The 27,593-nt window shown below is 39.9% G+C and overlaps 1 protein-coding gene across 1 annotated transcript; it reads left to right on the top strand.

Annotated features, from left to right (window-relative positions):
- The first annotated feature begins 15,444 nt into the window (after positions 1-15,444).
- Positions 15,445-26,839, top strand: LOC102787045 (E3 ubiquitin-protein ligase TRIM39-like). Its single transcript, XM_006809195.3, has 8 exons — positions 15,445-15,517; positions 17,289-17,731; positions 17,845-18,036; positions 18,146-18,241; positions 21,968-22,201; positions 23,068-23,215; positions 25,182-25,208; positions 25,551-26,839. Exons 1-8 carry the CDS (start codon positions 15,514-15,516, stop codon positions 26,087-26,089), a joined length of 1,683 nt encoding a protein of 560 aa, XP_006809258.2. The 5' UTR covers positions 15,445-15,513; the 3' UTR covers positions 26,090-26,839.
- The last annotated feature ends 754 nt before the right edge of the window (positions 26,840-27,593 follow it).

Raw genomic sequence — 27,593 nt, 5'->3', positions numbered from 1 at the left:
CAAGCAGACAAATGGCGGCTGCGTTTTAAATGAATAAATAAACAAGACTTTTATGCTATTTACAGTTTTGTACATATACATTATAATTCATTTGTTGCATGATAAACTTACAATTATACCCTGTCTGTTTGCCATGGCAGCATCATAAAATCAGGAATGATATTATTTAAATTTAAAGTAAATAAGTATTCTAATCAATAAAATACAGAAGCATTTCCACCACTGAAAAAGAAAAAATACATTTCTTTTTCCATCCATAGGACAAAACTCTGGGTTAATGTCTAAAAATTTGATTTTCTAACTCAACCTCCAAATAAAAAACATCAAAATTAATCAAAATGATGTGACAGAAACAAGCTTCCGTAAATGCTGAGAATTATCCAAAATGTTTGCAGGCTAATAACCGATTCTGTCAGATACATTTAGGGCAGCACGGTCATGTAATGGTACGCACTGTAGCGTCACAGCAAGAAGGTCCTGAATTCGAATTTAGTGTGAGTTTGTGTGGACTCTCTCTGGGTAATCTGGCCTCCCCCCACAGTCCAAAGACATGCAATTAGTGCTTATACTAAATTTTCCACAGGTGTGAATAGTAAGTGGAAGAGGACGGATGATAAAATAGATTCCCTGCAACAAATTCCTGCATCATATAAAGGAGATTGTGCATAATTATGCAACATGCTCTGTAAATGGTGTGTATGTGTGTGTTTTATCCAGTATTGTGAATGTTGCAGAGGTGTGATGTGGTTTAGTTAAGGTTTAGCTCATAAAATTTCATCACAAAAATTGACTATACTGATAAAGTTCAGGGGGAATGGAAAGTCATGTGGTTCTATATGTAACAAATACACACATTATAGGCAACACTAAAATACAAAATAAACTGGGAGTATTTTACTATTAAGAATGGATTCTATACAGGACACTACACACATTTTTACTGTAAGATTACAGAAAGCAAAGCATTATGATGTCAAATCTATTTAGCAGCACCTTACTGTAATTTAACAGTGCTTTAATTGCTGTGTCATAAACAGAAGCAGCAACAAAGAAAACATGAAATCTGTATGTACAGCTCCAAAAGTAATTTCAGTTGCTTAAAGGAGATCTTTCTGACCCCGTTTCTTCAGGGGATGCCAGTATGGCCACAAGTCTCCCTAGAAGCTAGTTTCAATCCAGGCCCCCTTTGGGTGCTGTTCCAGTTCAAACAGACTCATGGATGACACGACGGAGAATGCATTGCTCATTACTGAACTGGAATTTAGGAATTGGGAGCACTCAATTATACACAGAATAAATAGGACTCCATGTCTTTGCGTATCCCCTTGACACATTTTTTTTTTTACATTAAACATGTAAACACAGGGACAAAATTTCACAGCATATTTGTCATTCTATTGATTCATGTGAGTTACTGAGTAAGAGTTTTAGCTACATATACATATCTCTCTCTCTCTCTCTCTCTCTCTATATATATATATATATATATATATATATATTTAAATATATAGTTGTATGATTTTCTTGGCTTTCCTCGTGCTGTTTCTCTTCTCTCTCTGTGACTCTGCCTCTTCATGGCCAAGTTATATAATATAAATACACTAAAAATATGCAGTGAGTAACAGTAAATAAATAGCTGCATTGCTTAACAAATTTATTCGACCACCTTTCATAAAAGCAAAAAAATAATTAGAATGAAATGAAAAGTTATAATGGTAAATGGCCTGTATTTGTATAGCGCTTTACTAGTCCCTAAGGACCCCAAAGCGCTTTACACTACATCCAGTCATCCACCCATTCACACACTGGTGATGGCAAGCTACATTGTAGCAACAGCCACCCTGGGGCGCAATGACAGAGGCGAGGCTGCCGGACACTGGCGCCACCGGACCCTTTGACCACCACCAGTAGGCAACGGGTGAAGTGTCTTGCCCAAGGACACAACGACCGAGACTGTCGGAGCCGGGGCTCGAACCGGCAACCGATTACAAGACAAACTGCCAACTCTTGAGCCATGATCGCCTAAATATTTGCTTATTTACTAAGAAAATAACAAACTAAATTCCTATTGTGAAATTCAAATCCAAAACCTTTTTTTTCTGTTCAGTAAATAACTTAATAACTAAAAGTGACAGAGTGCTGTAAAAGTCTCCAACGCTTTGCTGACTCTGCTCCAGAACCTGCTCTGGCATTAACATCAGCACAAGGACTGTCCTCCGGGAGCTTCGTGACCTCGAGGTTTGCTTGGATGAGCAGCTCCTGTAGGTGTAGGTGGCCCAATATGTGTATGTGTGTAGATGTGTGCAGCCAATGGTTACTTTACATATCCTATGCTTTAGTGAACTGAAGACAAAACATGAAAAAAAAATATATGCAGCGAGTAAAAGAATGCAAATTTGTCTTGTGTTTTAAAAAAGACAGCAGTTTTAGTCTACAAACAGACTTAAATCCATAAAAATATGTAATTAAAAGCATCCAATGCAAGAAATCCAATGTAGGTTTGTGTCATTTCTTTACACAAAATGGCTTTGTTTTTTTTTTAAACTGGTGACTTTAACTTAACCCACATGTCAATAAATGCTAATAAACTCAGTACTGAATTCCATCTGTTGTTGTTTGTTCCCATCAATTCTTCATTGAGTTTTCACCCCTCTCGAGCCACTTCGAGATCAATTTCAGATCAATTTCCTGTTTTCACTAAGGTATGCAAAACCTTTGAAACTGGCTGTAGGTGTGGATGTGGATGTGAGCATGAATGATTCTCTGAACTTTACCCCTTTGGTGGACTGGCAGCCTGTCCGGGATGAACCCTTGCCCAATGACAGCCTGGAAAGTCTTCATCCATCCCCTGAATTTGAAAAACTGATAGATGATTTCTTTTTGTACTGTCAATAAAGAAAAACCTTGAAAGATAAAAAGGTCAGGTTCACCTCAGCCTTAAAGCAGAGATTATACTGCCTGCAGTGGCTTTTTATTCACATGCAAAGTGCAATTAGTTTCTTCCTTTTCACAGACTCTGTATGAGGGTTTAAAAGCAAGAGGCTTCTGCCAAAGGAAATAAGAGAGGCTCGTGCTACTCTAGACCTTTTTGTGGTCAGTGCATACACTGTAATGTAAAAGAAAGAGTACTATAGGAGGTCAGAGGTCATCTTCTTTATTCAGGTAAAAGGCAGGAGAGCATAAGTAAAGTGCGCTCTTGGCGGTAGGCCAACAAAGTGATGCTTCATACACACGACTTACTCAGAGAAGGAAGAATCAAAAGAAAACAGTTGTTTCCAAATATCCGGACTTCCATGTGAGCCTGTTGCCTCCAACCTGAGATGCTCTTTGATCGTGTATTCCTTTACTCAGCTTAAAGAGAAAATCCTGCAGCTGAAATGCATCATTGCTAAATAGTCCTATTTTTGGACTTCATCGTTTAAGCCTCGGATTTCATTGAGCACCGTGTTGTTGGCCTCAAAATGCCTGGCGCAATCATAAGATATGCTGCATGGCTTTCAGTGTCTTTACGAAGACATATGCGGAGAATAATACGTGGAATTGCACGAGATGATGAGACGCGCGATCAGATCAGACGACATCAGATGAGATCAGATCACATTTTGAGGGGGAGAGGGGATAATGGCGCTGTCAACCACTGAGCTGTGTTTGGCAGTTTAAGCAGAATATGGTTTTAAGAAAATCCTTCATTGGCCCGTGTGTGCATGTCTCAATTACACTGAAAAAAAAAAAGATTAAGTCATGAAAGGGACAAAAGCCATATGATGCATGAAAAGGTATTACCTGATACGGGTGTGATACACATATTAGAGTGAAAGAAGTCAGCCCCTCTCTGTCCAGGGACTGCACAGACACAGGGAGTGATAGAGAGAGAGAGAGAGAGAGAGAGAGAGAGAGAGAGAGAGAGCATGCAGCAGCAGGAAGAGGAGCAGCTCACGGATTGAGTGCCGCATGTGAATGAAGCACTGCAGTGTTGTAGCTTTTCTTCAGCCGCATGCGTCTGGCTGCTGAAGCTGCGGGATCCGAAGTACGGATGGTGGAGCAGAAAAGCTGCCAATATTTCTGTGCATTGTTTTCTTCATCGCTGCTGTAAGATTTCAATCTTGCTGTCTTAAAACATGGATGACGTGTTTCTCTTTCATATCATCTTCTGTATATTTTACAGTTAAAAAGAGAGCTGGAGTTTTAAATAAAACTAAGAAGACAGTGTAAGAAATGTAAAGGACTAAATCTATCTATCTATCTATCTATCTATCTATCTAGTTAAATGAAGTACAATACAGAATATTAGCTGAAGTTATACAGTGTAAAGAAGCCACACCTCTTGAGAAAATGTCGAAATCTTGGGCTACATCCACACTCGCCCAGATAGATTTGAAAACTGCATTTTCGTCTGAAAACGCTCTGCGTCCACACTAGCGTTTTCAGTCGTTTTCACAGAGTTGTGCGTCCACATTGAAACGGCCAAAAGCGCTTACGTTCCAGTCCTGCGTATGCGTGAAACGCAAGAAGATTCAACCTGCCTCATTTCTGTCTGCCATTTATTTACTTTCCGGCTCTCTGAAACATCGCAGCAAAATGTCGAGGAAAAGCACCGAGTTTTTTAAATTGGCTAACAATGAGGTGGAGTTGTTGCTGCGAGTAACACAAAGTACAAAGTTGCAAAAGCGAGTGAGAATTAAAAAATTTGAAGAAAAGCTATCTGAAGCATGTACAGACTGATATTAATCTTTAATAGGGCTGTCAAAATTGAGCGCAAACAAAACAACAGCTGTATAATGCCCTCCGCTATCTTAGTTTAATTGGTGGCATGACTGCATCACATGACTGCAATGTGTCATCGTTTTCGAAAAGGCTCCGGGTTCGCTGTCCACACTGTGACGTGAAAGCACCATTTTCAAATGCATTCATTTTCGAGAACGTTTTCAAAACGCTGCGTTTTCCTTGAGCGAAAACGCCGTCTCAGTGTGGATGGGAGGCCAAAACAGAGAGAAAACGATGCGTTTTCAAACAAAAACGCATTAGTGTGGACGTAGCCTGAGACTGTAGGTGCTTTCATTCATTTCTCAGAGAAATTTCTCAGAGAAGCTTTAGGATTTGTGTTGTTAGTGTGAGGTGCACCATCCAATCGCTGCATGTAGGTAAACATGTGCAAATAAAGTAGAAATGCATTTTTTACATACATTTTTACATGTATCTGTAGTAATAGTCACCACTGCAACAGGAACAGAAAGTCCTGGCCTCAATATCACCCATCCAGTATCTGCAGATCAGTTGCTGCCCTCGGAGTTGAACACTAATAATTGGTCCCAGTGTTTACCACCTATTTGCTAGTCTTAACTAACCAGCTGCTGTGCGCGCCTCGCTATGACTAATTCCTTTTACGAAGCAAGTGAATCGCTCAGGGTGTTGGATACATGATAGACTCTCAGCATGAGTGAGTAACTTTAGACATCAGATTTGCACTCAGCATGGGGTGATCTGCATAATGAAGCCGTCGGGTGTCGGAGCTCCTAATGCAACATGTTATGTCACTAATTAACAAATCACTGGTTCCACAACACTTGGAACAATCAATCTGTCTGCACCTGTTACATAACCATATGGCAGCAGGGTTAGGTAATTACTCAGGAACTCAGAAATCAAAAAATAATAATCAAACCTTCAAGTCAGCTTGCTCTGCTTTAGTGCCCTTATGCAAGAGACTTTATGAACTCTTGATTTTGCTTCCTCTACAAAGTCCAAGGAGAATATCTCTAGAACAATAATGAGCCTCGCAGGGAGTACTGATGGTGGAGCGCAATTGTGTGTTTACTCCACTGAGAGATGTCACATGATCAGATCTAGGCGGCGTCAGTTCATCTGAGAGTTTTGTCCTCTGGTTTCTGGGGGCACGGCGAGGTTATCAGTAACACAGAGAGTGTGACACTATCCGCACTGACTATCAATAATGCTCGCTGGTGCTCCCGTATCAACTTGAAGGAGGTGAGAGCACTGATACCACCTCTAAGAAATCAGAGAGCATGAGGCGGAGGAGGAGGGTGGAATTAAGACGACAGAGCCCGAGGAGGGAGGACGCAAGGGGAAGCAGCACCATGCTGAGAAAACTATAAGGAGAATGAGCTGTTTTTCTTTCCCCCCCTTTTCATTATCTGTGTTTTAGAGGCAAGGCGGGAAGAGAGGGGAAAGGGAGATGAGTGGGTTACCTAAAGCTCCCTTTTCTTAAGGACTGTGCCTATTTGCAAGCAGGCTATTTTAAAAAAAATGTAAGAGTTCTTCAAATTAAAGCATGAAAGAGGGAGACGAAGGTGCAACACGAAGAGAGTTTAGAGTGAGAGGTGTGGAGAGAAGGAGGGGTGGGGGTGGGGGGGGGTGTGGGGGGAAACGGCGCAGTGTAGCTTCAAGCAGAGAGTCGGCTAAGTGCCGGATTGCAGGGGAGAAAAGGGAAAACAGGAAGCAATGGAAAGAATAAGAGAGGGACAGACAGACAAAGACAAAGAGAAGGGTATAGCTTCTATTTATAAACCTGAAAAGAACACTGGGATGGAGTAATGGAAAAATAAAACAATGTGAGGAAGAACAAAGAGGATGAATAAAACAGGAGACAGACAGGTGGGTGAAAGATGAAAAGATGGATGGATACAAAGGAGAGCTGGAGAGAGAGAAAGAGAAAGAGGGGAGGAAAGGAGGGGAGGAGGAATACATTTACCTTGACTGACACTGCGACAGAGAGTAAGAGAAAGCAGAATCCCCCCACTATACACACACACACACACACACTCCCCCCCAACTCAAAGAAATTCTAGCTCCATAACATCATGCAACATAATCACTGTGGTGGATTTGCTGTAGGGCCACACTGAATTTTAACATGCACAGATGCATGCCCTCATTTACAAACACACACACACACACATACAGAGATAATCACATGTTTGCAATTTTGCATATGAGACATCTGCTTTGAAACCAGCGCAGATCATATGGGACATCTCAAAGCACACGTGAGAGCCGATTTGCTGCAATAGCTCAAATAAAATGAGACGACTCCTCTTGACACAAATTCCAAGCAAGGAGCTGTAAGCGGTGCGGTAAAAGCAAGACGAGCAGGAGACAGATCCACCGCAGAAAATGGTCAAAGGAAAACACAAGAGGTTCAGTAAAATGTGATGAATGGAGACACTGTGACATTTGCTGGAAGGGAAAGGGGATCAATATCATCTCAGAGACCTGGGGTGGTCATTTTTTTGGAGCAGAGCCCCCCTCTTTAGAGCGTTATTGACCCTAATTCTGTCAATATGCTGCAGTGTAAAGAAGAAATAAATCTTTTTTGGGAGACCTTGGCCGTGTCTGTGGATTCGAGGTCAGAATCCAAAGAACAGAATGTCCTGCGAAAGTATACAAACTGCATTTTGACTTCAGCTGTGCTCGCTGGATGCACTGTTTGACCATTCTCAGCCGGTGTTGTGCTCAAACGTTGCCATGGGTGACAGCATATATGCTAAAAATGCATGATGAATGTAAAGTGTCTGCTAGATTTTTTTGGGGGGGGGGGGTGTTTCCTCAGTGCCAGTGCAAGACCGCCCACTAGTGGATGCGATAGAGCATGACAGTCTCTAATGCATTTAAGGCAGGTACATATGTATCTGCATTGAAGACCACACAAATCATGTTTAAAAGAGAATAAATAAAATGTTATGTTTAAAAACTGAAAAGTTATTTTAAATTACATTCAATGCCTTAAAAGAAAATCACAAAAATATTGTGTTTCTGTGAAGCTTTGCCATTGCTGCACATTAAGTAACACAGACAAAGATTCTTCAGGTCATAATAAAGAGTGTAATTGCTATAGACTGTAAATGAAAGATGGACATAATCACCATGATGTTAACCGTTGTTCTGTGAGCTCCCATTTTAATTCCTTAATTTTAGCATTATAACTGTCGACATGCGATATATGCCAGATCGTATGTACAGTAGAGGAGGGAATAAAGTTATCAATGAATTGATTGATTTCAAATGACTTAAATTTGCCTAGCAAAGAACTCGTCCCAACCCCCCTTCAGAGCACCCACACTCCTACACAACTTTAAGCCTTAACACAATAAAATGGGTGAGTTAACTAAAGATTTCACCTCCTGCACAGTTGTCACGAAGGAAAAAATTGTTCCAGGCTGTAAACAGGTTTATTTAACACATCTGTATTAGTGGTTCACCTTGATCCACCATCAGGCTCAAACTTTCATTTGTGCGGTATTTTAGTTTATTCACAAATGCCTCTCAGACAAAGAAACTTTAAGATTGGTTTACCACACTTTAGTAGATATGTGGATTGCATTTATTTGGTAAAGACGTATTTAGTTTACATTTACATGAAGCAACATAGCACAACACAGACACTCTTTGGCTATTTCACTATAGTACAAGTAGCATTTGATATTCACTGTCACATCATTTCTATGTACTGTGAATCATTTTGAATTCAGCTAAGATCACTGCAGGCCCAGTGATAAGCAGGAAAGGATGTGCGATATCTGCACAGATGTGGAAGTAAAGGCCACAAAGTCCTGTGTGATGTGTATGATGTCTCAGTGTGAGACTCATGAGACAGCACAAGCTCACTGATCCAGTCAGGGACCCGGAGGAGCGAGTGTGTAAGAAGCATGACAAAATCAGCTGTCAGGTCTGTGCCGACGCCGATCACAGCAACATAGGTGGAAAAATGGTAACTTTAAGTTTTATTTATGTTTAAAAGATGCATGAAATTATCATTTAATTATGGGAAATAAACATAATACTAAAGATGACAGCCAGCAAGGTGGAAAACCTCTGGATACAAAGAGGGGCGATCGTGGCTCAAGAGTTGGGAGTTCGCCTTGTAATCGGAAGGTTGCCGGTCCGAGCCCCAGCTTGGACAGTCTCGGCCGTTGTGTCCTTGGGCAAGACACTTCACCCGTTGCCTACTGGTGGTGGTCAGAGGGTCCGGTGGCGCCAGTGTCCAGCAGCCTTGCCTCTGTCAGTGCGCCCCAGGGTGGCTGTGGCTACAATGTAGCTGCCATCACCAGTGTGTGAATGTGTGTGTGAATGGGTGGATGTAAAGCGCTTTGAGGTCCTTAGGGACTAGAAAAGCACTATACAAATACAGACCATTTACATTTACCATGAACTTGATTATAGAAAATCATTTTCATTTTATCAGTTTGCTTTCTTTTCCAACAAAACTCTTCAAAGGAGGGATCAAACCACATAATACAGAAGAAATAAGAAAACAGTGAGTGAACTACTGGGACTGATCGTGTCAGTAACACACTTTCACTAGATTTTAGAGGTTAGCTCAGCATCTGCTCAAAATCCAAAGAGTCAGAACATCACCAAGCTTATTTTTGCTGCGCTACCTTTTGGTGTGACCAAACTTTCATACTTTTTTTTAAATACATGCATTAAAAAGGTATGTGGCAATACATTTTTAAGAGTAAAGATGAAGATGATTTTTGTGCAAAGCTACATTTACAAAATTACTTTTGATCTAATCAAAAATGTTGCTTTGTTGTAATTATAAACCCAGTTGGTATGTTACATTATTAATATTTTAACCCTTTTTAATGGGCGGTGTATGGTTTATTATATTAAATGAAATTTTAAATGTACATATTTTAATACAAGGACTTCTCTATAATTTTAACCCCAAGTATTTGTATTATTTCAGAAAACAGAAAACATCAGTAAAAATAAATAAATTCTAATGTAAATTAAAGCTACAAAACTGTATAATGAGTATGGAAAATTTCTAATTTTAAATGGAAAATTTCTTTTATTTTACAGTACAGTACTCTAGCTGCAAGAATATTATTTTTCTTGTTGTTGTTATGGATTTTATTTCTTACAGTGTAGTCCCTATAATTAAGAGTTTATATTAACATTCCTTGCAAATTCTAGATTCAGATTCATTTTGTAGGGGAATGAGTTGTATGTACCGGTTATTATAAAGGAAAAATGCAGAAATCCTCCACCTGAGCAAACATACGAGGGCAGCTTTAAACAAAATGCCTGTACTTATGAATAACTTAAATAGAAAAAGTTTTACTCATTTATCAGCACTGCCAAAAAACTTTTTGGCCTTCAGATGAGGGAAACAGAGCATAACAGACAGCAGCTAGCACCTGTTACAGCTGTACACATCTGCTTTAGCTCAGGCACACCTACAGGCAGTGTGATTAATCATCACAAATCATGAATTTTCATCATCCTCAGAATCACAATGCTTCATTAATCCCTATGGAAATTATGTGGTCACTGTTACTCTAAGACAACAAACACAGTAACAGACTGAACTAATTGAAATTATACAACACATTACAAAGAAATACCTCTAATATATACAAATAGTTCAATTAAAAATATTCAGAATATCACACACTCAAGTAAAAATTGTCCACTTTTGTAGTTTCTCAGACGCTCTTCCAGTGCTGATTTAGTCTACATGGTCTCTGCTGTAATGATCCAGTAGTTTTTATGAATGATTCTTGGGAGAATGCACAGAAATAAATGGAGGAAAGTGTTCAGATATTCAAGTCTGTGATGAAGTCCATGGAAAGAGCCCACAGAGAGCTGATAGAGTAGAATTAGGTGAGGGGTGCTGGTGAACAGAAGAGGCTTGAAGAACTTATCTAAGAGCTGAAGCAAGAGACTGAAGAAGTGGAGAAGAGAAACAATGAACTGCAGCAGCTGTCACAAAGCGAAGACCACATCCTGCAGGTCAGTGCACTAGTGATACAGCCTGGTCTTTAATATCTGACTTTACGCCATCATCAGTGGATGTATACCCTGTATTGAGGCATCAGCTAAGATGGAAAGTCTATTTTCATCCAAGCAGCCATGCAAGGTTATAAAGCTCATTACACATCAGAAAATGTGACAGGTCAGTTTTAAACTTTAATCATTTTTAAGACACTTGCTATGAATAATGGAAAGGAGAAAAAAGCTTTACCCATACTCTGCTGTTCATTATCATCTTTGAGGTCTAAGAGCCGCACTTTTACCTGAGCTTCTGTAGTTCACTGTGACTGTTTTTATTGGTGCAGATTTCAACTGCAGCAGGCATCTGATTAAGCCTCAGTCACACAGGCCTACAAACCAGTTGGCACCCACTGTTCCTTAGGAGAAAACTAGGACAGTGTTTCCCAACCACTGTATCAGGGCACATAGGTGTGCTGTGACAAATGATCTGGTGTGACGTGGAAGATGATCTGGTTCCACCTGATTACTGCTCTAAGTGAGCGGTGTGAGTCACAGACTTAAAAACAGTTTTTACCACCAAGCCATACGACACCTCAACCACAACACTTAAACACACACAACACAGCACTCAGAAGCGACCTGCAGCTTCACAAGTACTCTGTTTAATCTGCACTGGTCACTTCACTTTATTGTCGTTGATATTTATATTTAAAAGTGCAATACTGTAATTTTCTGCTGCTCATTCCTGTGCAATATCCCATCTGCCCTCCCGTCATATTTCTTTTCAAGATTTTCTTATTTAATCACTAGTGTACATATATTTATATTTATAGATAGATATATATTTAGTCATCTTTTCTCTTTTACCATGTCTCTCTAATATTTTGCTCCTTACTATTTTTCTATTTTTTTATTATTTTATTTTATTTTATTATATTTTCTCCTACTGTATCATGCTGCTGAGTGACTGCTGCTCGTCAAACACATTTCATTGCAATGTTGACCCTGTGCTAACTTGCATATGACAAATAAAACTGAAACTGAACTGAAACTGAACAGGCAGAATAATTACATTCTCTTCCACTAGAGGGCAGTACAACTACCTGCAGAAGAAATTACGTAGTAAAGTTGGTAGTAGGCCCTAGCATGAGTAGTGGTCGGAAGAAAGTAAAAAAGTAATACTGGGGACAAACCGAACCATTTCCACTATACCTGATGCACAGGGAAAAATGATTAATATGCTTTTTGTGACATTTTTGTTTGGTGGTGTGCAATGTGTGTTTCTATTGTGAAATATGTGCCGTGGCTCCAAAAGGTTGGGAAACACTGCACTAGGAGGTAGGCATCCATAACTGTCGTCAATTTGTCTGCACATACTCGCCAGTTGCACACACACAGTAGTGAAACAGGAAATGCAGGGAGTTTGCCTTCAAAGTAAAATTTGTGCCTTGGTTTCAGTAATAAGTTACAACTGTTAATTGTTTTTGCAGGCAAAGACTTGCATGCAAAATATGGGCAATCACAGCAATCTGCTAGCAAACAAAGAATCATAAGTACGTTTTTGGTGTAGTGCCCTCTTTGCAACCATTTTCACCCACACATTTATCCAATACACATGTTTCTCTAGCAGCCAGTGGTTGATAACAGTTGCTGACCTGTCTCTAGGCCTGTGTGACTGAGGCCTCAATAAGCCAACTGGTGTGCTATGTCGTGCCCGCCACCAAAATGAACGCTAACCACCCAATATGCAAACTGAGGGGAGCACAATTTTAGTTTTAAAGTTCTTGGATTGCAAACAGAGAAGCTCTAAAGTGCCATTTAAAAATAATTAACACATTAGAAAACAAGAAAATATTGGCTGGACAAAACCAGATTAAAAAAGTCTCAAGAGTGGGAAATTTAGCCTGATAGTTTGTCAACTCTCTCTTCTCCTTTCCCCCCCTCACTTCTTTCCCTTCACCTCCAACTGGTTTGAGCAGGTGGCCTTGTTCTCTTGAGTTTTCTTTCTCTTAAATGTAGCTGAGCTTGTTGGATTGTTGGAGTTTCTTTGCATGGCGTTGTGGGGTCTTTATCTCACAACAGGTGAACATACTCGATATGTTAACATTAACTAGTTTGCTGGTTAGAATAAGTTAAAACTTTAACACCATTCTCATTACACAAGCATATGCACTTCATCACATTAGCAGGAGCTATAATACAAAACTTGCTTCTTCTATTCAGTCTTTTCATCAAATGTAAAGACATACAAATTGGATGAACTTAAGATGCAACGCTGTCTATGTGAAGTAGGTCCCTGACTTTGTCTTGGTCAGAGCATGCTGATTTTCCTAAAATGGGGTTTAAAAAGATGACAGAAGGAGTTAAAGACTGGCTGAAAAATGTTGGCTTTAGACTGTTTCTGACCCCATGTCTTTGACAGTGTAATGGGTGGAAGGGGATTTGATGGAAATGCACATGAAAGGAACTGATAAACTATGTTGTCACGAAAGGTGATTTGAGCACAGCAGGAGATTTGATAAATAGAGCTATTTTTGGCAATTTATTCCCTGCCATGTATCACTGAAAACATCAACAGTATAATTTATCACCCTGGTTATTATCTCCCGTCTTCACCCACAGACTTTGAGGCAGGGATGAAGTTTGCAGGTTCGTCACCTTTTTTTCCTGAACACCCCTACAGTAGTTTAGATTTTTATGTTCAAATTACATTTAGAATACAATATGTGATGCAAAGAAATTCTGTTTATTAACAGACAACATAATCATCGATGCTGTATCTGCCGGTCAGAAAGTTCCAGCTAGTCCAGCAAGGTTCACAGAAAACACTTTTGCTGTTGCAACTCCAGGCCGAACCACAGGCAGGCACTACTGGGAGGCCAGAATGAAGGGGAAATCCAACTGCATGCTGGGATCTACTTCTGGCTCTTTGATGAGAAGACAACAGATCACTCCCAGCCCAGAAAACAACTGTTAGTCACAGTTAGGGTCACAGGGAAGGAGCGAGCACTTTTGCAATAATGCAAAAGACTTACCCTTCACTTTTGTCTCCACCTCCCTAGAGGGTGGGTGTGTTTCTGGATTATGAAGAGAGGCAGGTGTCATTCTTCTTTACAGGAAAGGTTTAATCCATATATGACCCTTGCTGGGTCACAGAAAAGAGAAGAGTTTTGAATAAAAATAAAACAAAACAAGTAAAAAACTAGTTTGAACAGCTCAAGCAAAAGATGTAGAAATCAATTATCAATTTATCTCAAATCACAAAACTTATCCATGAAAAATTACATAAAATATTTTTGCTAATGTCCTTTTGAAGCATGAATTGAGCATTATGTTTCAGTGGGGCATGTCAAATTGGACTAATGGACTGTAGGCATTGTCATACATCCTGTGAAGCTGCCATCAGCAGCTGATCACCTTAGCAATACGACTAGAAAGAGCCAGACTCTAACTAACATCTTTATTAAAACAATCATAAAACCTAAAAAGGTAAATTGATGTCTGTGTGTACAGACAGGCTCTAGATTAAAGGAAAAATCTGAGCTCTTTATGTCTACAGTGTTGGAATCTGCTGGTGTTGTTTTGTTGTTGAGGGCATTTTGCTCCTGTAATCTGAGCCCTGAGGCCTGAGGAGCTTACAAGTCTGTATGGAGTTATTCTGACTTATGGCCTTTATTCTCTGATTAAACATTGTAAGGTCCATAGGAATTGTCCATATGGCACGACTGGGTCACTGAATGGTTTGACGAATATCAAAATGTTGTAACTCAAATACTAATCTTCACAGTCATCAGTTTGCCTTCTATTGATGTGAGATTTTTGAGTTCCAGGACCAGTTTGAAAGCTTCAGGGTGATTAATGACCAAAACAACAAACATAATCTTGCTAATAAGTACTACTTTCCACCAACAGTGAAGGACAAATTTCCACCCTAAGCCGCCAAAACAATAATAAATAGAAGTATAAGCTCACAGCTAACAAGACTACCATAATCTGCCAACTCTATTTCCAAACGTCCACGGTGACTGCACTTACACAATACACAGATCTAAATTGCAGACATTTGCTGGGAGCAGAAGAAGAGAGAACTAGTAGATGTCAGCTGTTTCAAGAAGTTTAAAAGTCTGCTATCAACCAACGATCCAATCCAGAGAGAGCAAACTCATTGAAAGAGCCAATCACATGATTCCAACTGTGTCTGCATCATACAAAAACGTTCAAACACAGAGCCTAAAGGTAGGAGAGAGAGACCTGCACACACACACAGACAGTAATGGGAGGAAAGATAATATTACCAAATGATGTATGTACAGTATAATATAGACCAAAACCCCCAAAATGACACAAAACAAAACAAAAAACACCCTCTGAGTTAATAGTAGTTGTTTTTATGTTTTTTAACTTCTTTAGTATTTTTACCTTAGTATCTGTCTCAGTATTATTACAGTGCTAGTGATCACCTCTGTCTGAGACTTCTTGAAGAGCAAGTCTTTTGTGAAGATACAGTGGCAGAAAGCCACAGAAAGCAGGGGCAGATCTCTGCAATGATAAAAATGCAACACCTTTGTTGGTTTAAGCGCTTTGCATATGCGCAGAGCAGGGCAGGAGAAATCACTGAGCAATAACAAAAGAAGGGTTTATGTGCGAGTCTGGGTGTGTCCCACTGAGAGTGGGAGGTCCACTGCAAGTTTCAGGAAGAGTTCAACACCCGAGCTGTGTGATTCACAGCAAAGTACGTGAGGTGAAGGAGTGCACCGCTCGAGGTCAAAGAAAAACATGAGTGAGTTGTACCTGTTTTAACATAATCTTAGTGCTAGTTTATTATCTAATGATAGGAACTTTATCCATGCTGACACTACAGGAGGTGTAGACAGACAGATGTCGGGAATTGACGGTACCTGACTTTTTACTTGCTTAGTTTAAATCTACATATGTTAAAAAAACATTTTAGATTTGGGTTAAACTGAAACAGTGCAGATGTCGTGACGTATAGAGGTTGTTTGTCGTAGCAGATTTGGTGGAAAAGTTCATTTGGCTCATGCCTAAGCTTAACGTATGATGCAGGTGCAGAAGGTCCAGAATATCTGCATTCCTCAGATAGTTTCTCGCCCACAACAGGACACAGTGACACTGTTGCAGACACTTCCTTGTTTGTGGTGATACTTTCTCACTGGATGTCACATAACTGTTGTGTCTTCCTGGCTTTGTCTTACTTTGTTTTGAGGACAAGCTGTGGATCAGTTTAGGCCTTATTTTTGTTTGACACCTGTACTAGATTTAAAGTGGCAGTCGATTTTTTTTGCGTGTAATCAGAAATTCTAATTTCATTTTTACTGTTTTGTGCTTTGAACAATCAGTTTTTGAATTCGAGGTAACAGCAACAGCAAAATTAGGGAGTGTATTCTGGAAGTTAGACATTGGACAAAAAAAAGTTGCAGTGACTTTTAGTGCGAGGGTGGGAGATGATTCCACTGCCTCCCCATCCACTGCAGTTTATTATCTTAGTTTACTGCCATTTATTTGTGAGCGTGTGTCTTATAGATGAATAAGAAAATTGTGAATTGCATTTTTTTTTATATAGAAACCTCAGAAATTCTAATCAGTTTACAAAATCACAAAAAAAGTAGAATACTTGAATTAGCCCTTTTCCCCCCTACCTCTGAATGGAAATTTACCACCTCCTGACATAAGCCTCAGACAGATATACAGAGGTCAAAAAAAGAAAGAAATTATCAGCCAATCACTAAATGTCAGGTTTATGTCACAGCTGCACTAAATGATACTGCACTGTACTGATAATGAACAGAATCATTTTTAATGTTTCTGTAATGTTTAATCAACCAGTTTGTTTAAGACCTTTAATAGAAATATCTTTCATGTTAAAATATATTATCCATGAATTTTATATTTTACTGTTATACAAAAAAGCAGAAAAAAGTAAAATAAATTAGATTTTTTTTATTTTGTATTTATTTATCCAATTACAGTTATTGACAGGTATTACTGAACATTTTAAATAGATTTCTAAAATATTTGTGTCTTCTAGTTTTTGTGACAGGTGGGTAATTTATTGAGCACTGTAGATTTTTCAGGTCACGATACAAAATGACCTCATTACACATATAATTTTGTCTCATCTCCTCTGTGGCTCCTTTTGCCCTAATTCGACTGCTCCAAGTTCATTTTTATCCAATAAGGACGGATAAAACCAGATACGAAGTCGACAAAAACAACTTAAACCTAACCAAATCATTTTTAGGATTCAAAATGATGTAATATGTAAAGTCTCCAGAGAAAAGCTGTCACTTATAAGAAGATTAAACTGCTGTCCTCAGGTCCCTTCCTAGTGAGTTTCACAGCTGTTTCTATGCAGGTTTCTGTCTAGGCTTCCACACGACTCAAGTGAGTCATGTGCCACATATCTTTAAAAAAAAGAAAAAGATGAAAAGTCAAATGTTAAGATCTGCTTTAAACGGTGTCTGTACTGACTGTTCTAATTATATTATAAATACACATGTACTAAGCCTCTCACACTTCCTTCTGTCTTCCAGGCTTTAATTCTCTCTCTGAGGACCAGTTCACTTGCTCCATCTGTCTGGAGATATTTGTGGAGCCCGTCTCCACACCATGCGGCCACAGCTTTTGCAAGGCCTGTCTACAGGGCTATTGGAACCACAGCAAGAAGTTCCTGTGCCCAATGTGCAAAAAGAGCTACTCTAGAAAGCCTGAGATGAGCGTCAACAGGGTCCTGGCTGAAATATCCTCCCAGTTTCAGGGGCTGACGGTGGCTAAAAGCACCGCCTCTCATGGATCCAAATGGAATTTGAGCTCAGATACGGGCCAGAGCAGCTCGCCAGTGAAGGATACCGGAGAGTTTGCCCAGCCTGGGGATGTTTCTTGTGATGCTTGTATTGGAAGGAAGTTAAAGGCGCTGAAATCTTGTGTGAACTGCCCTGGGTCTTTCTGCGAGTCCCACCTCAGGCATCATAAGAAGGTGGGTTTGTTAAATGTTAATTAATTAAATAACCTAAAAGCAAATATTTCTATCAATTTTAAGAGCAACTGTATTTATGTCTCTGTACCACTCTTGCCCATACTGTCCTCCAGGTCAGGGCAATGATGTCTCATCGTCTGATTGAACCAACTTTCCACCTGGAAGACAAAATTTGTAAGAAACACGAACGTCTCCTGGATGTGTACTGCCGGACCGACCACATGTGCATCTGCTCTGCCTGTGCCGATGCCACACACAAATCCCATGAGATTGTCTCCATTGACCATGAATTTAAGAAGAAGATGGTCAGTATCCCTGTATGACAAGATCATTAAAATGACTCCTGAGATATTTTTATAATATAAAAGCAGAAACATTTTGTAAGACACACCTCTGGTTTTTTTTGTCTCACAGGGTAACATGGGAAAGAAGAGATCAGAGCTGAAACATTTGATCAAGGAGAGAGCCAAGAAACTTGACGAGATCAAACAGTCCATCAAAGTCATAAAGGTAAGTCTAATAAAAACCTGCATGTGACATCATGGTTAAGCTACTAAGAAACAGAGATTAACTTAACAATTTTAAGTATTCAAGCCTTCATCAAACTAGCTTTGAACATCCAGACATCACAAAAATAATAGAATATAACATAAATATCGGTCATTGATTATGGTAAACATTCAGCCAACATTTCCAGTATTGGTCAGTATCGACATTTGGCTGACTGATCGACAGTCAGTGCTAAGAACTGTTTTTATGTAATTTTTGTCTAGTTTTCTATTCAGTAAAGAGTCAAGCTTTGAATCCAAATTAAAAAAGCAAATCGTGGATTTGCCTTACAAGTCCTTTTTTGTAAAAAATAATGTAAATTTTGTGTAACCTCCTGGTCACAAACAGCGTCCACAACAATTAAGCTTTTTACGATGATCTACACTGTTAAAAACTTGTAAAAACGCAATCTACTGTTTCAATATGAATTTTCCATACAACAAATTTTTTTTTCCCATTTCTACCCTAACAGTGTACAATCTTCCAATTTATAATTGTACACATTTTGTGCTGAAACCTTTTAAGTTATAGTTTCATTACAATTGAAAACCTAAATTTAACCCAAAGCTACAATAATATGCAAATACTCCTCAGCTACTCACTGACCTCGTGGTTTTGGTATGTGTGACACACACAGCATCTGTTGGGATTTTTCTTTTCAGGAATGCATTAACATGTACAGCTCTTTTGTCTTCAGAACTTAAGCTGGACACTGATCATTTAAAATCAAACTGAAACAGTTTTTTAATCAGAATCAACTATGCAGTTGTGAATAATCTATTGTCTTCTATTTTATGCTGTGTCATTATAACTGGAGTTGGTCTACGTTCGAGTTTGTTTGGAGTCTGGTATTTTTTAATGCGTCTGTTTCCTGGATACATTTTGTATGCCACTGATTTTTATCTGCTTGTGTTTTGAAGTCTAACTAGGGATAAGCATTTCAAGTGCTGTGTTTTGGAGCATGATTCGAGAAACACATTTGTGTCCACGATACTTTTTTCAATCTAAAACTCCACTCACGTGTTGTTATCTCAGAAAGATTGCAAGCTGAATTCTTAAGTGTCGCACCAGTGCGGCATTTCCAAAGGCATCTTATCAGAAGTGGCTGATACAAACAGGCCAGTCCTTTTACACTTGTACATGTATTTGAAAACCAGTCTAATCGTTGCTGTTGTAAATATGTTTAAAGTGCATTTCAAATATTTGCCAGTCTGCTCTCATATAATGCTTTTCATTAGCTGAAGCTCAAAAGCCTTATTTGCACTTTAAGCAGCTTTGTGATCCAGAAAAAGCTGTTGCTCAAGGGCAGCTGTAAGAAGACCAGCAGCAGTTTATTGAAAGCCAACAGACACTTAAGTTTTACCCCTAATAATGTAGATTCATCTTTATTAGTCATCGAAGCAAGGTGAGCCAACTAAAAGACCTATGCTCCAGTACAAGCAGGACATATTTGAGGCGGGATGCCACCCACATCTCATACCTCTCATGCTCTGCAGTAGCAGATAAGGTGGAGCACGATTGTCATTTGTTTTTGTCTTGTGTACACACACTGAGATCCATGTCTGAGGCCGTCCAACCAGTGAGACCAGTGTAAACATTTACATTTAGTTTCTCACACACCCTGTTTCCAGCCACAGCCTCCCTGCAGTAAAATGCTACTTTGGAATAAGAAATGAAAAGATAACACGCCTGAGTGGTTTTCCAGGACAATTACACTAATAATGCTGGGAGTGTAACAGGTTTTACCAGGGTAACACTAAATATATCAGTTGTCCTATGTTTAGGTTTTCACATCTTGTCACATCTGGGTAGTTTTGAATTTGATGACACATGTGCAAAACATTCATGAGTGAAATTTCCTGGTTTCAGTGTTACTCTTGGTTTCCTCTTTCTGGAAACCTTTTTTCCCACAGTTCCCTCTGTGTTTACTGTACAAACACACGGACTCGTGTCCAGCTACATGCTGCTGACAGACTAAACAACACATTGAATTTATTGAGTAAGTTTAACATGAATGTAGCATCTAACAAATGTATCAGTTTGAGATGGAAAATTTGGTGGTTTCAGCACCTGACCTAATGGAAGATGTAACCTGTCAATCCAGTTGCACAAGTGGCGCGCAAAGACACTTAACAGGCAACTGACTAAGTAAACATCTGGTTTTTGGTTGTTTTTTTCAAACTGCAGTATTTACATGTTTATTTGCTAGAATCATTTTGGTAGTTTTATTTAATGCCTCTAATTCTGTCAATCATTACGTCAAACAAACAGAGACTCGTATAGAAACATATATACAACAATCAACAACAATCAACACCAGGCCAAAGGTGAGACAAATACATCATTAAAAAAAGGAACATTTAAACAAGAAACCTTTGATATAAAATGACATTTTATCAGGAGTCTACAACTTCATGCTAGCATTAAATGTGCAGGACAATAGTAATAATAAAAATAATGCTGTGTTAGCGTGTGATAAATAAAGGAGCAACTCCACATTTAGTGTCATTTAGAAACAGTAGCAGAAAACTTAAAGTAAAATTTCCAGAGGTTTGCTCCAGGTATATAAAAATCTGTATGTTACATAAAGATGTTTATGTAATACTTGTCTCTTATCACTCTAACTGCCTAAATAAGGTGCAATTACTCATGTCAAACCCTGAACTTTGAAGAGAACAAACAAATAAAGATGCCGGTCATCTAAATTGCAACATGAGAGTTGTTCTGTGCAAAGTCGTAATTGTGAGTGGAAACCAAGTTCATTTAATGGGGAACTTAGTTTTTCATGTCAAAGATTTAAAGGTGCAGAATAACATGCTGTGAAGCTCCACGTGTAAAACAATAGTTAAGTTCCTACAAGGACACACCGGCCGAAGGGTCTGCAGACAGAAAGTGACTCCCAAAGTGAGCCTTGGCGATAAAGAGAACCTTTGAGGCGTTTCACCTCAAACAAATGACATATTTTAATGTTTAAATGAAATGTGACCCTATGCTCTTGTCATTTGGAAGAAAAAAAGAGTTCAAATGGAGCGATGGCTATCAGGGAGTGCAACAATAAAAGGAAATAATTCAGCATAAGCTGACTTCACATGTGAAATCAGGTTTGGACACTCTCTAAAATTTCCTACAGAACATGAGGTCCTAAAAATGTAGGGTGGTGTCTAGGTAGAGAACACAGAAGGTGGCATGTATGATGCATACTCACAGCAACTGTTCCCCACATAAACATACGTCTATTCAAGCCAATATAACTGGAACTTTGTGCAAAAGAGCTGGCATTTTAAAGGCTAATGTCTGATGCGGCTGCATCAAACATTTGCATTTTCATGTGCTTCTCAGAGTTGTGGCTCAAGTTAATCTCAAAGATCCTGCATTCCCACAATGCAGTTTATATAGTAATGTTTGTATAGAATGTTCTCTACCTCATTAACGCCACGTACAAGACAATAAATAACTTCTTCCACAGGATTAGCACTATCTCAACCTGTCCTCCAAGCTCCCCTGTAAAAGGAGCCGTGTTACTCAGTAACTTCTAGACTCTGGTTAATCTGTAAGAACTTTGTTGTTAAGAATACACAGGCATTCCTCCTTAAACCCGGTCTTCGGTCTTGAACACAATCTGATCTGGACTGAGCTTTTCTCATGTTCACACTGGTAACACTGGCCATGTGGTGCTCACATTCACAGGCCAGTGCTCAGAAGGAGTTGGAGGAAAGCTGGCAGGTGTACGCAGAGCTGCAGCGTCTGGTGGAGCAGAGTCAGGCGGAGCTGGTTGAGCTGATAGCCACGAGGCAACGTGAGGCGGAGCGTCACGCCCAGGAAATGGCCAGGGGTTTGGAGAATGAACTCAGCCAACTGAGGAGGAGGAGCAATGAGCTAGAAGCCCATGCACAGATGCACGACAAAGTGCTTTTCCTTCAGGTACTACAGCGCTCCATGTGGGTCTAACACACACTGGCATGCAGACAGGTCCAGGTCTTGAGAGAGTATCTTCACGCTCTGGATGCTTTGGATGCTAACTTTATTTTTCTGTACTAAATATAGCTAGCCTTTAAAGTTCTTGCTTTTCCAGCTTGGCCTACATACTGAAAACGCAATTACTGTGCATTTGGGGCAGAGAATTTTATTAGAAGGCTAAAGACTTCACAATAATGGAAATCTCACAGGCATCTAAAACACAAGACTTTCTACCCTTGTGATTTCACCAGAAAAGCCTGAATAATATCATATGGATCATATTATACTGAACATATCTCTGTTTTCCTGTTCTGAAAACTGTATACACGCTTTACTTTTAATTGCAAAGCCAATTATTTACCTCTGTGGCTGCACCAGCTGTGTTTGCTCAGAGATTTTGAGACACAACATCAAAAGCCTCCATGAGCAGACCGAGCCTGTTATGGCCATTCCCCCATGTGAATGAATAGATGTCTTTGAAGTTGCTACTTTAGAGGTTTTCTACATAGCATCAATGGAAGTGAAGGCATGAAGCCTCGAATACCCAGACACATCAAAGCTGAGAGTAAGCAGACCAGTGCATCTCTTTTTGATAAACAGGGAATTTACTTACCACATCTGGACAATGCCCTGTACTGAGTTCTCTCTTATTTTCCCGTCAGAGCAATAATGTGTCTCTGTTCTGTGTTTCCCATTACCAAAATTAAATAGGACAGCACTGAGCACACTGTTGGCGTCATATTTAGTGTGTTCTTTTCATTGTAAACTTTACTTCATTTCCTTTGACGCACCATTCATCTTACCTTGCATGACCTCTCTATTTCACGTAGAACCTGACATCACTGTCACCCCTACCCGAGCCCACTGATTGGTCAGCGGTCAGCATCAATACTGACCTGTATCTGGGAACCATCCGGTCTTCGGTCAGCAGCCTCATTGATAAGTTCCAGGATGAGCTTAAAAGAATATATGGGAAAGGTAAGGGCTAGCCAAACTTGTGACCTAATGCACTTATGCAGCTATTATAACCTTTGTATTTGAGAAACTGTACAAAACAACTAGTGCAGCATTATCATGCCTACAATGCTAGAAGCAGAGCATGGTTTACATATAGACTTGCCACTTTATTAGGTGCTTACTTAGACTTAGATCCTCCCGCAACGATCGGCACATCGGGCGACAAGAGAACGGTCCATCGCGGCGGTTACTGTTTCATCCCATGACAGTTCAACTGAATGTAATTCTTCAAGGAAAGTACTCCTCCACGTTATTTTGGGTCTTCCTCGCCGTCTCTTTCCATTCCTTGGGTTCCACAGAAATGCGATGCGGGCGGGTCTGTGGAATTATTATTATTATTGTTAGGTGCACCGGTTCAAAAACTCATTAATTGAAAATACCCAATTAGCCAATCACATGTCAGCTGAGCTTCAAACCATGAAGATCAAAATGGGGAAGCGACTTGCAACATGGTTAATGCTGCCAGATGCGCTCAATATTAGTACAGCTGATCTACAGTCATCTCTACAGTTTACAGAGAAAAGTCTGAAAAAGAGAAATTATCCAGTGAGCAGCAATTATCTGGGAGAAAATGCCTTATGCCTGTTGATGTCAGAGGAGAATGACTGGACTGCGTTTAGCTTATAGGAAGGCAACAGCAACAAAAAACACTCATTACAAACAAGGTTTGCAGAAGAGCATGTCTGAGTAGACAACAAGTCAAACCTTGAAGCCAGTAGCGTTTTTTGATACGGGCAACACGGGCGGTTGCCCGGGGCGGCATCACGGGCAACGGCCAAAACAAACAAAAAAAATGCTCATACTCATGCTGCCCCGACGTCAGGCCAGCGCATATTGGGAATGGCATAGGCACCGATCGATTTTCTATCGCCCATTTGCTGGGAGTAAGGGCATCCTCGTTTGCGAGGTGCGCCTGCTGCTTGCGGCACAGGGAAGAGTGGGCAGGGCGGCGTGGGATTCACTGGTGGCTGGAGCAGCATCTAATAACTCGCAATAGCTCATCAGAGGGAGTGTTTGCCCAGGCCACCAAACAGGCTAGGACCGCCACTGCTTGAAGCAGAGGACCATGCCAGGTCCCACTCCTGTCAGCTGGGAAAAGGGAAATGTGGCTATGACTGACACAGGCTCATCAAAATTAGACAATAGAAAACTGGAAAAAATGTTGCCTAAACTGATAAGTCATGATTTCAGAGTGTAGGTGCAAACAATATGAACGCATGGATCTTAGCCCTTTAGTTCCAACAAAGCATCATTTAAACCCTAGTGCATATCATGCAGGGCTAGAAACATTTAAATAAATACCTTACATAATATTAGCACATATTCAGCAAAATCTTTTGTGAATCCTTTTTCTGAAAGCACTTTTAAAAATGAGCGATCTGAAATGGCTCATGTTTTATGTATTAAATGCAAATCAACATGCGTGCAATCATTTGGAAAAGAGTGTTTTGAAAAATGTTCATAGTCACGATGAGTATTTTCCATTCTGCGTACGCTGCATACAGTTCCGTAGCTTCAAGTACCCCTTTAAACTGAAAATCAAACTCGCAGCAGGCTTTGCTGGGATCCCTGCATGGGATAATGAATGCAAAGTTCTAGTACAATCCATCGTCCCTTGTCTAATACAAACCACACATCCTGTGCAAAATCCAAATCGGTGATATGTAGGTCACTGTACGCACACTTTGGAATGGAAAAGTGACTCATCATCGCGCCACACTCACACGGTCACACATGCAAGACGGTTGGACAGATGGAGATAGTGTTGATGCCGCAGATCATCCACTTGGGATCGCTGGAAGAGGCAGCTGACTGACAGCGGCACATGCATCGAGCATTTAGAGCTCTGGTTCAGATCTGTGTGTTTACCACCCACACGTGCCATCTGCTGTGACTTTGACACTCTCTCTCTCTCTCTCTCTCCCAGAGCTTCGGAAGGTGCAGAACTACGCATGTGAGTAACACTTCTACTCTGTTAGCTGGGTGACATCCATGGTTTGTAGCTATAATTCTTCTAGGGAGCACATTCGTGCCACTTGTACATAAGGGTGTTAAAGGAAAGCAGGAGGCCTCTCTTGAGTAGATGATGATGCTCATTTCTTCTAAATGCCCACAAAATGGAAGTAATTCTTCACAGCAGAGATGGGATTGCTCCCGTAGATTGCTGCCAGTTTACAGACACCCTTGTGGCATGTTCAGGAATAAGGAGCCCATTATTTATTTATTTTTAAGCAGAAGTGGCGATAAATAATGCAGATTTTTCTCCCTGTCTCATATTCTGCTCCTTCCTTTTCAGCTGAGGTGATTCTGGACCCTGCCACGGCCCAGAGGAACCTGACTGTGACTGATGATGGTCAGCAGGTGAGGTATGAAGAGCGAAAGTCCACTCACTCTGAGGGTCCAAAGCGCTTCAGCCCGGCCCTCTTTGTCTTGGGCCGGGAGGGGATCAGCACGGGGCGACACTACTGGGAGGTGGACGTATCGCGAAAGACGGCCTGGACGCTCGGCGTGGCCCGCGCTTCTGCCCGACGCAAGGGTGAGATCAAGCTGAGTCCCGAGGGTGGGTACTGGTGCCTGTGGCTGAAGAACGGGGAGGTGAAAGTGCTGGCGTCGCCCCGCTTGCCACTAGTGCTGCCTTCCCAACCCAGTAAAGTAGGAATCTTTCTGGATTACGAAGGAGGCCAGATTTCTTTCTATGATGTGAAGGCTCGTCTGCATATCTACAGTTTTATCGATAGCTTCAGTGAGAACCTGTACCCCATCTTCAGCCCCTGTCTCACCCAGGAGGGGAAGAATAATGCCCCACTCACCATAACCCATGTTAAACACAGCTGAGGGTATAGTCAGTCGGTATTAGGTTATGCATTCTGTTTATATATAAAACATTTTTTATACACACCACCATCACTTTCTCAGCATATTACTGGCTATTTTCTGAGGTAAATTCTTTATTGACTGATACATGTATTATAATGGTACATTTACAATTTATTTAAATGTAGCCAGTTTTTTCTTTGCACTATCATCTGTTAACTCAAACTTGGATTACAGTAAAGAAGAAATATGTAGTGGTGTGAAAACATGTGAAGGACAATAAATCATTCTTTTTTTGCTTCTTACTTGATGATAGATGAGTTTGAGTAAAGCTGGCACTTTCCCTACTCTGTAAGTCTTTGTGTAACTGCAACTCTAAGGCTCGGAGAGCCAAGTAATGAAGTTAACAGATGCAAACTTCGTTTCTAGTGATTTAGACTTTGCCTGGGGAATCAAATCAAGGTTTCTTGTACTTGTACCTACCTATTGTAATTAAGACTGTATCCTGTGGACATTATTGTAAAAACTAATATAGACACACAGTAAGTGGGTATAGCATGGGGAGACCAGTGCAATCATTTTACAGCTTTAGTTACTGTAACTATTTTGCACATCAAAAGTAATATAAAACACAGTTATCTGCTTTTTTCATATAACAGAATCTGTATTAATGTTGTATATATTTAATGACTTTGATCTCCACTACTTTAAAAAAAAAATCATAGGATCACCTGTTTAAAGGCCATGGAAAAGTTCTCTGTTTCTACTTTTGTAACGTCTACTGAACTTGTTCAATAAAGCTGATTAAGGCACAAAATGCATGACTTCCTGTTAAAGAAGAAACCAACTCAACAGAATTTTATACACACACACACACACACACACACACACACACATATACATTATATATATATATATATATATATATATAATATATATAATATATATATTAGGGGTGCAACAATACACAAAATTCATGGTTCGGTTCGGTTCAATACTTTGGTGTCACAGTTCGATATTTTTTCGACACAAAAAATGTTCATGTCTTTTTAATTTGTCATTTATTAAAATTATAAATATATATTTTAACTCAAAAGTACAGTTTTTAAATTTAATGTTGCTGAAACAACAAAGTAATAAAAAAAATCTATCTGATTGAGGAATCACTCATCTTTGGAAAAGAGAGTTTATTACAGAGAAATGGCTCTTTCCAAAATAAAAGCTATACTATACGCTTCTTCTGGGCTATATTCTCAGCAGCATATCAAACATATCAGGTCCCCAAAAGGAAAATCATGTGCTAACGGCTGTCTAAATGACTCGGGTAAAGTTTGTAGCATGCGTGCTTGTTGTTTTTGTCTGCTTCCACTTGTCTTTGCACTAGGATGATGTCGGCGTAAATGTGCAGTCATATTCGTTGTGTTCCCACTAGTGCTGTTAGCGTTAATCTCGTTGAAATGACGTTAACGCCACAACACGGCAAATCTCCGTTAACGAGCTACCACGGATCGCCCGTGCGTGGGGC

The sequence above is a fragment of the Neolamprologus brichardi genome, chromosome 3 (genome assembly GCF_056152115.1).
Source record: "Neolamprologus brichardi isolate AB-2024 chromosome 3, ASM5615211v1, whole genome shotgun sequence".
Lineage (NCBI taxonomy): Eukaryota > Metazoa > Chordata > Actinopteri > Cichliformes > Cichlidae > Neolamprologus > Neolamprologus brichardi.
The sequence above is the reverse complement of the archived record's forward strand: the minus strand, read 5'-3'. Positions and strand labels throughout refer to the sequence as shown.

Excerpts from the sequence above, each read along its gene's own strand:
- LOC102787045 (XM_006809195.3), top strand. Across the intron at positions 18,037-18,145 it reads ATGAATTTAAGAAGAAGATG|GGTAACATGGGAAAGAAGAG; the intron begins GTCAGTATCCCT and ends TTTGTCTCACAG. Across the intron at positions 23,216-25,181 it reads TAAAAGAATATATGGGAAAG|AGCTTCGGAAGGTGCAGAAC; the intron begins GTAAGGGCTAGC and ends TCTCTCTCCCAG.